General features: G+C 42.4%; 1 protein-coding gene across 1 annotated transcript in view; it reads left to right on the top strand.

Annotated features, from left to right (window-relative positions):
* The window catches only part of ADGRV1 (adhesion G protein-coupled receptor V1), a 487,191-nt gene that overhangs the window by 197,946 nt on the left and 277,043 nt on the right, over positions 1-12,202 (top strand). The window contains exons 69-74 of the mRNA XM_019483282.1: positions 1,300-1,449; positions 2,716-3,186; positions 4,232-4,375; positions 7,061-7,232; positions 7,618-7,753; positions 10,610-11,457. Coding sequence (XP_019338827.1) covers positions 1,300-1,449; positions 2,716-3,186; positions 4,232-4,375; positions 7,061-7,232; positions 7,618-7,753; positions 10,610-11,457 — 1,921 coding nt within the window. The remainder of the gene's footprint in view (positions 1-1,299; positions 1,450-2,715; positions 3,187-4,231; positions 4,376-7,060; positions 7,233-7,617; positions 7,754-10,609; positions 11,458-12,202) is intronic.

The following is a 12,202-nucleotide window of genomic DNA, read 5'->3' as shown; positions in this document are numbered from 1 at the left end:
AGCTCCCGCTTGAACCCTCGTTGGAGGATTCTGACAAAACGATTGCTCCCACAGAGTTTGCTAGGCTCCGCGGGTCCAGTTCAGTTGGGTTCGAAAAGTTTCCCCGGAGTTATTCAGGCTCCGCGGATCTGATAAGTTTTTCCCCCGGAGTTTGCTAGGCTCCGCGGGGTCCGAAATTACAGGAAAGGGATACATCTAGGATTGCGCTCGGCGACGGGGAGAGGCGAGAAGCGAAAGCTCCGTAGGCTCGGTTCTATTGCCTCTATTGCCTGCTTAGGGGAGGCGCGTCGGGTCCACGAGGGTCCACAGCGCTTGGAGATCTTCACACAGAATATCTCTCTCTCCTCCCTCCTCCGGCTTGGGCGGAAACTACCCAAGCCTTTTGTACGGCTAGCAAGCCAATCGCTAGCCGCCATGTGTGCCTAAATTAGGAGTCGGCCAATAACATGGCGCGGACCCTAATACAAATGGCGGGAACGTCTTTACAGCGTGTATCACTACGATGCAAAAGAGATGCACACTGCAAAGAAGCTGCAATTCGGCGGGAAATCCCCCGTTGCACCAGAGCGCTCTCTAGCAGCAGAGAGCTCTACTGTGCAAAGAAAGTGACAAATTTGGCAGGAAATAATTTAGCAGTGCCGAAGTGCACACACAAACAAAAAATCACAACTTTGGGTTGTGACAGTCACAACAGAAGAGAACGTTCTCATATCTCTTAACTCTTCCTCTTCATTGGATTTGTTTCCTAAACCATTTATCATTTTCTTGGTTTCCTAAATTCTGCCCAAATTATTTCTGATATTTGAAAAAAATGTGCTATTTGAAGGTGAGTGAGTCTTAATTAGTGCTAAGTAAAACAGAGCAATTATCTGAATTGGCTTACACATGATATTACCATTATAAAACCCAGAAGCTTTGCTGCTTCTTGTCACACCATCATATCATTGATTCATGTGCCCTTAAAATCCACTCTTGATTCAGTGTTCCTTTGCTGTCAGCCCCAGAGGATTTTCTCCAGGAGGTTAGCTACACTCAACTTTTTGTAAGGCCATCTGTTTTATTTGCTTGCACATGACATCTTTTCCTTTAGATACCATGGTGGTTCAACTTAGTGTCTTTTTTTTTCTCTTTATACAATCTCCATTTAAGCTGCGACTGTACTCTTAATCTTTTGGAAGGACAGTCAGTAGAGAAGGGTTAATTTTGAGTAGTTGCATCCAGTGGTGAGGCTCCAGTGCTCAAAGTATTAAGGTATTGTGTGATATATAGCCTATCTGTACTGCATTTGTTGCTTTCTAGATACAAAAGTTTGGAGATCCCAATGGGATTGTGCAGTTTGCTCCCGAATCATTATCTGAGAAGAAGTTTGAAGAGCCATCATCATTGGAAGGACCACAGAGTATTACATTTGTCATTGAACGAGTCGAAGGCACTCTGGGGAACATAACGGTATTTTTATTCTTATCTAGGGGGTTATTTATAAACACTGTATTTTGAAGTCTTATCAATATGAATGCCTGATGGAGACCAGGCGCTATATAGAGTTCCTTATAATACAGCTGGCTTTCATTTGCTTGCTTCTTATTCAGTCTGTTGTGTCACATTTGGAGGAGGGAAGCATACTGAACAAGGCATCCGGCCCTCATACTTTCTGTTTGGATGTCCAGTTTCTATAATGATGTGAAAAAATGTGAATAACCAATGCACATTGTATTGATCTAGTATATTCTCTCTTCCCTTCCACTAGGCTTTTGACAGGAGAACTCAATAGGATATATTCTTATACTAAACTTTGTTGGAGAGGACCATGTAAATTATTTTCTTTCTTTCAACTTCATGCCACATGCAGATAAGAACTGGATCCTGTATTTGAGTAATGCTGATTATTCAGACACAGAGGTGCCCAACTCCCTTATGTCATTCAGAACTCAGCAAGATATACATGGCATTATGGAATGGACTCTCTTGTTTGTTTGCTTTATTGTAATTAAAACATTCTGTAGAATTTATATGCATGTGTCAAATATGCTGTCATTTGACAGCAGTTCTTTTTAGAAGGAAAACATTTTTGGTCATTTTAAACAAACCAAGATTCTGCACCCTACAATAAAAATATTTGACCATTTTTTTATATTTAAAGTGCACTTTTTTTCCTACTATGCAGTATCTCTGGAGTGTTCATGAACTTGTGTTTTGCTTTTAAACTGGTACAAGGATTTCTTGTCTATGGAAAAGTTAGGAAATTTTGGAGGGAGAAAAACAACTGGAGAATCCTGACCAGTTAATACAAGTCTCTTTGTAATTGAACCCAAAAAATCCGTAAAAGTTTGAGGTGACCCTGTGAAGTTACTCAGAAATAATCCCCACATTCATGTCACTAGAGTTAAGGGGTGGTGGAAAGCAGATTATCTTCCTCTGTTCTATGTATATGTCTTCCTATGTCACCTCTGAACGATAGCTGTGTTAGTCTGAAATCAGGCAGATGGTAGGGCAGGGTGGCATCTTAAAGACTAACTAGTTCAGAAAGGCATGGGCTTTCATAGGCTGCAGCCTACTTTCTAGTATCTGACAAGATCTTTCAGGAGCCACCTTGCTCTGTCTTCTATATAAACATTAAATAATGTCTGTTAAAACTGGTTTGTCATACATCTTATTTTCTGCTTTCCTATGTGCCTGTGTTTTGATTCTTTTGGCAATATTTTTTACTTATTTTAGATTTACTGGGAATTGAGTAGTGATTCTGACATAAAGGGTGACTTCCTTGCAACAAAGGGATCTGTCTTCATTGCTGACAAACAGAGTACAGCTGAGATCATTCTTCACCTCTTACCAGATGATGTTCCAGAATTAAATGAGACTTATATGCTGCAGCTGATTTCAGTGGAAGGAGGAGCAGATTTGGATCAAGAGAAGGGCATTACAAAAATCATTGTCTTTGCAAATGATGATCCCCATGGAGTGTTTGCTTTGTACTCTGATAGGCAATCAGTATTGGTGGAAAGGGATTTCAGTCGACACATTCAGATTAACGTAACTAGGCACGCTGGGGCATTTGCAGATGTGATTGTTGAGTACCAAATCTCATCTCATCAAGAACTATTAACTGCTCCTGAGCATGCAGTGGGACATCTATTGGTTCAAGACAGTGCAAGTTTTGGAATGAAGAGAGTGCCAATAAGCAGTCAGGTTTGTAGGATCCTTTATCTCCTTGACATTTTATTGCCCAGTTAAGCTCTGTTGAATAGTGTCTGGTGGTGGTAGTGGGAGGGGTGGCTTTGATTTTGTGCTGTGTATGGACCGACTTGTGCTTAAAGAAAATGTGACTTTTCAAAGTTTGGAGTATAAATCTATGGTTGTGAATATTTGTATATAGGCTATTCCTCCATCCACGTATATCATTCACATTTTCAGTTTTCGATCCTGTCATGTAGATCCAAATCCTCTTTCTGCTTTGGGGTGGGAACTGTTGAAAGAAAAATCCTGCTCAGTTCAAGGAGATTGAATTCTCCTTAACAGCTGCAGTAGCCCTCAGAACTGCTGTGGGATAGCAAAATATTAGCCTTTTTAATATTCTGCACTCGCTTCCTTAATGTTACTATACTTTGGGATTTATACTGCAGTAAAGCCTGAGGGCAACATCAAAGTCAGGTGGCACTGTATTAGCCATTATGTAGATATATTAGAATGGACACTTCTTGTCCTTAACGCTGTAAAAAGATGTCGCTTTTGGAGTGTGCCTCATTGTTCCAGGTTTTCACCTAGTTTAAAACAGGGGTGAGTCAGTCATTTATACACATTGCTCTTACAATGTGCACTGCTGCACCCTTGCCAGGAAGTGGTGTATGAGAGCGCGCAGCCTGGCCAATTTGACCCTGGAATGACCCGCAATAAGCCTACGGACGCACACAGCCATGCCCTGAGAAAAAGCATCAGCACATTTTATTCCACATACTTCAAGAGACTTAAGTGGGACAATGCACTTACATGTCAGTTGGCTTCTAGGACATAAGGCTTTCTTCTTCATTCACAGTATCAACATTTCATTTAGAAGAGTTTTGAGAAAGATCTTTGTAAAACAGCTTGTCACCATAGCTCTACTCTCTGAATGATATTACAAGAGCTGTAGACAGTTACTGCTACTTAACTCTTCGATTCAATGCGCAAACTTACTGTTTTTAATAGTATGAAATTGCTAGCTGCTTTTACTGTTGTTTAAATTCTCTCTTTAAAGGTGTTTCTTTTATTGGGCTCAAATTTTACTCTGGAACTAACCAATGCAAGCCTGGTTGACGGAAGTGCCAAGTACGTGCCTAAAATATTAGCAGAAGCAAAATCAGTTACTCTGTCTATCCCTGAGGAAGCTGCCAATCCTCAGGTCAGTTGCAGTACAGTAAGATTTCCAGGAGAGGGTGGCTCAAAACCCATTGTGCTACAGTCTAAATCAGGGCTTCTCAACTTTTTTAGACTTAAGGAACCCCTTGGAAAAGGCCAGCTCTTCTTTTTCACTCTAATTTTTTTACTGCAGAAAAATAAAAGAACAATTCACTGTTGCAAAGTACTCAGAAAGACCAAAACAGGTCAGCATTTTTTTTTACAGTAGGTGTTTCTATTTGAAATTTCTGGGCTTATCTTGTAAATTATCTTGCGAACAGTGCTGATACTGTAAAACGCCCTTAAAAGGATCTCATGGTATAGATTTCCCTCAATTTATGCAGGTTCCAGATATGCAAATTTGCTCTTATGCGATCACCCTTTTTCGACCCAAAATTCCTTATATGTGAGGTAAATTCACTCTTATGCGATCGGAGCCCTCCTTCTCCCTATTCACCCCAGTCCCTGGGCTGCACCATGGCACAGTGCAGGCAAGTGGTGTCAGCTGCTCCCAGGTCTGCTGCAGCAGCTGGGATGAGCAGGGAGAAGTGGAGCCCCGGGAGGTTTAGGGCACGGTGCAGCCCAGCAGCTACAGGCAGCTGGTGTCAGCTGTTCCTGCGGCCACTGTAGCAGCAAGTGGGATGAGTGGAGAGAAGCAGAGGCCCCCTGGCTGCAGCAGGCAGCAAGGCACGGGAACTGTGAGTGGGTGCAGGGTGTGGGACAGCAGAGGCATGGCTCTTGCTGCTACATGCCTCCCAGGAGGGCTACAGGCTAGGGGTCTGTGCCAGGCTTTTCCTTGGGGGGGCAGTTCGGGTCCCCGGATCTGCACATGGGACAACAACAGGCTGCCACTGCAGGCCAGGGCCAGCAGTGCCACCAGGCTCTCCCTGGTGCTCAGCGGGCAGGTTGGGAGGGCTACGGTGAATTTTGGGGTGGCAGCAGCCCCCCTCCCAGTACCGCTGTCACCACTGCCTGCCTGGAGTGCCGAGAAGAGCCCAGTGCCACTGCCGGCCCCAGCCTTGTTTACGGGAATGAGGTGGCAGCGCTGGGAGGGGGGCTGCTACCACCCCAAAATTTGCCGCAGGCCCCCCCCCCAACCTGTCTGCTGAGCACCGGGGAGAGCCCAGCCTGCAGTGGCAGCCTGCTGTTGTCCCACATGCAGATCTAGCACTGCCCCCCCACCCAGGGAAGAGCCTGGCACAGTCCCCCAGCCCACAGCTCTCCTGAGGGGCATGTAATAGCAGGACCTGCACAGCCCCATGCCCTGCACCTACTCACAGTTCCTGTCGCTTTGCTGCCTGCTGCAGTCCTGGGAGCTGCCAACGGGCTGTGCTGTACCCCTCCCCTAGTCCCAGCCTTACTCCCTCCCTCACCACCATGAGAAAATATCTCTATTTGTTACATTATAAAGTGGGTTTGCTTTATGCAAATTCAATTTGTGCGCCATTCTCTGGGAATACACGTACTGCATAATTTGAGGGAAACCTGTACCTTGGTTGAGAATCACTGGTCTAGACTTATCTGCTGTATTTAGATTATACTAATATTTGTTTGATTTTTTGTTTTTGTTTTTTTTATGGTCAACATCAAATTAATGGCTGGCTATCCTCCCTCAGTTGTTTATTATATGTTTATGTATAAAATGTTGCCACTCCTTAACTCACAACACACTATTTCTAAGTATATCAACTTTTAGTAGACTTTTCTACAAGTATCTGTCTAGTCATAATGACTTCAGGAAATTGCCAGTGAACTATAATAAAGGTTCTTATAGTTAATATACTCCAGTGTCTGCATGTAACAAAAGTGCTAAGACTTTTAAGGGAAAGTGTTCATTCTATATGCCATTAAATCTTGAAGACTCAAAGAAATGTATACAATTTCTTGCCATTCTTTGACACTGGTTGCCATATAAAGTTCAATATGATTAAGTTTTTGTTGTATGGAGAGTCAAATTCAGCTTTTATTTCCTTCAGTGGGGCTACACAGGAATAAAAAAAGAGTAGAATTACCCCATAATAACATACTATTTGTGCTACAATTCCTTTTCAATATATTGAACATAAGAACACTAACATGCTATTGTGTACTTCTTAAATTTAATTGACGTTTATATTAAATGCTTTCAAATAATTTATCTTGAAGGCCATTTTCTCCTTTTTTCTTTCAATTTGCAATTTAACTTAATTGATGTGGTCTGTCTATGAGCCTTGTTTGTCATATGGATGCCATTTATATTACCACCTTTAGATTGCAAGGCTAACCCTTTTTAGCCATAATTACAGTTGAAGAAGAGAGTTACAGTAGCAAGTTATCTTCTGAGCAATGTTATTTGACGGTGACTTTCTTTTCATCAGATGCCTAGTTGCTCATTAGTTTTAGGTGTGTGTGTATGTATATGTATACACTCATAAACCCCAAAAGATCACTGCTTTCTAGGACAGTCAAGGAAGCGTTAGAGATTCAGGCATTTTTTACGCAGGATGACATTTTGCAGACATGGGACCAGAGTTGAGTCTCAGGAATGCAATATTTAGATCTGATAACTGTGTATGAAAAGTGTATACTATACTATAGTACTATAATAGGCTAGACTTGCCTACTATAATTGACAAGTTAAAACAGAATATATGCACACATGTACTGTCTACTTTATTTTAGATAACAAAAACATGTTATGTTTCTGTAGGTTGGCTTTGATTCTGTTATTTTACGACTTACAAACATTATAGCAGGGACAGGTCAAGCTGTGGTAACCAGAAAAGGAATGTATGGTCCTGTAACAGTTAGCTGGACTTCTGGATACCCACGTGGGTTAATCCCAGAATTTGTTCATCCAGGAAATATTACACCTGCATTTGGTAAGTACTTGTCTGAGTACAGGCAAAGCTATAGAATTTCCATGGCTGACTAACTCCATTTCAGTTGGTGCTTTGGTTTGTTTGTTGATGTGGTTGCGCTCTGTTTGAATGCGACACTTGTTGGAATGGAAATATATTGTCTATTTTAATCTCAGAAGAATAAGTCTCCATTTATTAAAAAGCAAACCTTGAATGTCATAGATAACACATACATTATGCACAATGCTAGGCTTTTTACATTACTGCTTTATACATTTCTCATGCAGATTTCTACTTTCCTAGATAGTGTGATTCAGTTAAAGTTCCTATTTTTTGTTACCAAGTAAAAAGATGATTCCTATTTAACAGTTTGTGAATTCCTGCTTCTCTCTTATTTCCCCTCCAGGAGCTGTTACATTTTCCTATGGCGAACAAAGCAAAGTAATTTTATTTCATATTATTCCAAGTCTAACTACACATGAGGCATTTGCTATTCATCTCTCAGCAGCGCACAGCAACGTATCTGGTGGGGCTCGCCTGAGGTGAGGGTATCACTCAGTGTCTTTGTTGGTTGCATGGACCTCAGAGGCAGTAAAAATTATGATTTGCTTACAGACATTTAGTTTGTAATAAGTCCTGTCAAGTGAAGACGAAGAAAAAATCGGTTATATAAAAATGTGGTAACTGTTTTGGAGAACTGAATTTGGTGGATTTTGATTGTTTTGGACATGGTCTGTATAGGTCAAGGCAGCACCATGCTGAGATATGCTACATAGTTTCTAGGGTCGGAAGGGAAGTGAACAGATCATTAAGTCCAACCCCCTGCCCTGGGCAGGAACGAGTGCTGGGATCATAATACCCTAGCCAGATATCTATCCAACCTCCTCTTGAATACCCCCAAGTTAGGGGAGAGCACCACCTTCCTTGGGAGCCCTTTCCAGAGCCTGATAGCCCTAACCATAAAGTAATGCCTCCTGATATCAAGCCTGAACTCTTTTCAATCAATTTGTGGCCGTTATTTCTTGTTATCCCAGGTGGTGCCCAGGTGGAAAAAAAAAAAACTTTTCTTCTGCCATGACTTGGATTCAAACCAAGGTTGCTGCAGCCACAACACGGAGTACTAACCACTATATGATCACGGCAAGCCACTAGAAAAGCTACACCTGTGTTGCCTGTTTTAGCTTCTAAAGCAGATGTACAATAGTGTATTAATGCTTAAGAGCATGAGTGTTTCTGATAGGCTGGTGCTACTCTGATGTGGTTACTCTACATCAGGTTTGGGACCTAGCATGCCTGAGATGGGCTCAGCATATCTCAGTGTAATGCTGCCTTGCACCATATCTTATCATTCTGTACCAAAGGAAACGATTGGCAGGGCTTGTCTGATCAAGTTAGGGGAGCCTTGCAATGCTAATTCTATTCCACACCAGTAGGGTATGGGGTAATGTCTCTAAAACTAGTGTGTGTGGTAGTAGTTAAGAGAATAGAGGGTCCAAGATTTCCTGAGAAACTATAATAGAGAAGGCCACTATAGAGAAAAATATATCAAATAGGTTTGATTCCCTAGACAACATCAGCTACCACTACAGAGCTGTCCTTCTGTGCTCTTTGAGCTGCTTTTCCATGCCATGCAGGACTGGAACATAAGTATCAAATCCTACACTAGTACAGATAGATCCCTTCAATCCATGGTAGGTCTGGTAAAGTGTAGATAGTGTGGCTATTTCTTTCAGGTTGCATTGTTAATACATGTCCTTTTACCATGTGGAGGAAGAACTATCTTAGTCTTGTGCTTAGGCTTACTTGGAGAATTAGTACACTAGAAGCTACCCTACTCCACAATGAACACTTCCTAGTATTGTGACAAAGCAAATGTCCACTTCTGTTGAATGAACCACACCCCCAACCAGGTGCTCGGGAAGTCAAACAATTCTCTGTGCAAAACACAATTTTACCTGGAGGGGAAAGCTTTCCTGAACTCCTTAAAGTCCCCCAAAATGCTAGGAAACTCAGACTTATATAATCAAGAAACACAAGGTGCGTGTAGGTGAAACGGGGCCCTAAATTGAAGCGGTTGGTTTTTAAAAACACTGCTTCAATTTAGGACCGATTATACCTCTGTGTTGTGCACGCACTCGACTTACCTGCCTCTCCGGCGATGGGGAGGGTGAGCTGCTGGCGGGTGGAGCGGTCCCTAGGCTGGGGGGGGAGGGGGACTGGTGCCTCCCTCCATGGCAGTGGCGGCCCCCCCCAGGCATCACCTGCCCGCAGGCACCTAGCTCAGGCTGTCCTCAGGGGCACTGCAGCTGTTGAGGGAAGCACCAACCCCCCATGCAGCTCAGGTAGGCAGGCAGGCTCCAGGAGGGGAGGAGGAAGGGTGGAGATCAGGCTCACGGCTTTTCTTGGGTGGAGCCTGCCTTCCCAGGCTGCTGCCAGGCTTCCTGCAGGGCTTCCTGCAGAGCCGTGGAGCTGCATGGAGCCTGGTGCTTTGTTTCGCTCTACGGCTGTAGGGGCAGCAAACTAAAACTCCTCTGAGGAGTTTTAGTTTGCTGCGCCCCTCTTCATTTAAGGCACATTATTCTGCTCAATTTCCTACAACAGCTGGAATTAATACACAATACGCCACTGAGGCATGCAAACACCAACACTTTAAAGTGGTGCAAAAGCATGTAGCCCACTTCAAAGGGTTGTGGACACATGCCCCTTGTTTTGTCTACACATGGCCACAGCTCACAGGATTGGTAGCTGCTGCCTAGATCTCTATTGACATGGCATCCAGGCCTGAAGAGAGTCTGTAAGTGCCACAGAATAAGGTGCAGCAAAGGCATAATTAACAAGTTTTAAGTCTGACCCGGACAGAAGTCAGTACTAATTAAAATAATTATTTTAACTGGTAATATTTGAAAGGTTTTGCAGTAAATATCTGAGCTCTTCACTGGGTTTTCCTCTATCAATATACTTACATAAAATTCACAGAACTCTCATTTTTCTTTACATTTGTTAATTAAGCTAGTCTAAGGCTGTCTTTGTGTGCATATGTGCCTTACTCTGCAGGAGTCTCACCAAGAAAGCATAATGTTTTGCACAAAAAATACCTCTGTGTTTTGCCCTGTCTCCTGTCTCAACATTTGTTTCTTTTTTGCCTCAGCTTGTAATCGAGACTAAATGACTAGTGCCAGGGCACTCCACAGAAAATTTATTTTTCTTCCTCCATCATCCTTTCCCCTCAGATTCTTACTTCTCCAAGTATTTTGAATATTCTCAGAATGATAGCTTTTTTCATCCAACTTTTAAAGCCATAAATTATTTCCCAGGATTCAATGCAGTGCAAAATCAGACAATCATTTGTGTGATGGAGACCAGGTTCCTCTATTCAACTTTGTTGTTTTTGTTTTTAGATGGGGATTCACTGTAGCTGAAATTGAGCCAATGGGAGTCTTCCAGTTTTCCCCTAACTCAAGATATCTTTCAGTTGAAGAAGATACACAGGCGATCAAATTACATGTTCAAAGACTGTTTGGTTTTCAAAGCAACCTAACAAAAGTGACTTACCAAACTACTGCAGGAAGTGCCAAACCTATTGAAGACTTTGTACTTGTTCCACATGGAGAACTTGTGTTTGGACGTTTTCAGGCAGAGGCTGTATTTGAAATAATGATCACTGATGATACAATTTCAGAGAAAGATGAGGACTTTTTTGTAAATTTGACTTCAGTGGAAGCTTTGGACATTCAGCAATTTCATCGTAATTGGAAGCCCCGTTTAAATCCAGATTTTAGTGTCGCAACAATTACTATATTGGCTAATGATATTGTTGAAGGAATCCTCAGTTTGGGGCCAGGGATTATTTATACTGAAGAAGACACAAACAACAGTACACCTAATACGGTGATACTTCATGTCAGAAGGACCCAGGGGCTTGCTGGGGATATCAAAGTAACTGTTAAAACCTTTGGAGAAATAAGTGCACATAGTGGGATAGATGCATTTCCTTATGAGCATGTCTATGAAAAGTCAAATCTTACATGGGCAACTGAAGGAATAGACTTTGAAGAGCAGACTGTGGATCTGACATTGCTGGATGGAGAAGGAGAAAGCAAAGTGTCCATCAGAATTCTTGATGATGATGAGCCTGAAGGGCAGGAATTCTTCTATGTTTTCCTTTCTAACCCTCAAGGTGGAGCTCAAATTGTAGAAGGAAAGGATGAATATGGGTTTGCTGCATTTGCAACAATAATTATCAAAGGTAGTATTGTTTCCAGAGGTTAAATAAATAAATAAAAAGCAATTTAACATATGGAATCAGCTGGCCAACTTGAAGTTCCTTCAGAAATTTAAATGTTAATGTTGGGATTTCTTTGGGTAGTTGGCTTTCAAATTTCAGCATTTGCAGACAGGTGGAGCAGAATCCTTATGCCTGAGCACTGCTAGCCACACTCCATCTTGTTCCTCATGGTAACATGCCATCTTCCAGGAGTCAAACTCTATCATGTGTTGTCTGTACCCTTTTCTTGTGTGTGTGTTTAATTTGACCCAACAGCAGGTTCTGGTTTAAATTGCATATACCATGCCTGCAGAATTGAGAAGGGGACTTTGCCTTTTTCTGTTGGCCCAATTTCTACCCTAGTGGCTTCTGCAAGGTATAAACAAAAATAGAATCTGTCCTACCTGTATTCCCCACTTCTGCGCATCACCGTTCTAGGTCTCCCTGCTTTGGTTCCTCCTCTGTCTTTGGAAACGGAGAGGAGCAGACAGGCTATGATGATTATTGTGCATTAAATTAGACAGCTGGCTAAGGGCATGGGCAGGCATTTGTTCCAATGGTAAGAATTTCCTGGAAATTGTTAGCACTAGGAAAATAGGTTGAGAATAAGGGCATACAGGTGTTCTAACTCCTCAGCTGGAGAGCTACACAGATGCCTCAAAGGTGAGCTCTCCATCCAAATGCAACTGAAGGGCTGCTCCTTGAGTCCCCCCATAGTTAGGGGAAC

This window comes from Alligator mississippiensis, chromosome 3 (genome assembly GCF_030867095.1).
Source record: "Alligator mississippiensis isolate rAllMis1 chromosome 3, rAllMis1, whole genome shotgun sequence".
In the NCBI taxonomy this organism is placed as follows: domain Eukaryota; kingdom Metazoa; phylum Chordata; order Crocodylia; family Alligatoridae; genus Alligator; species Alligator mississippiensis.
The sequence above is the reverse complement of the archived record's forward strand: the minus strand, read 5'-3'. Positions and strand labels throughout refer to the sequence as shown.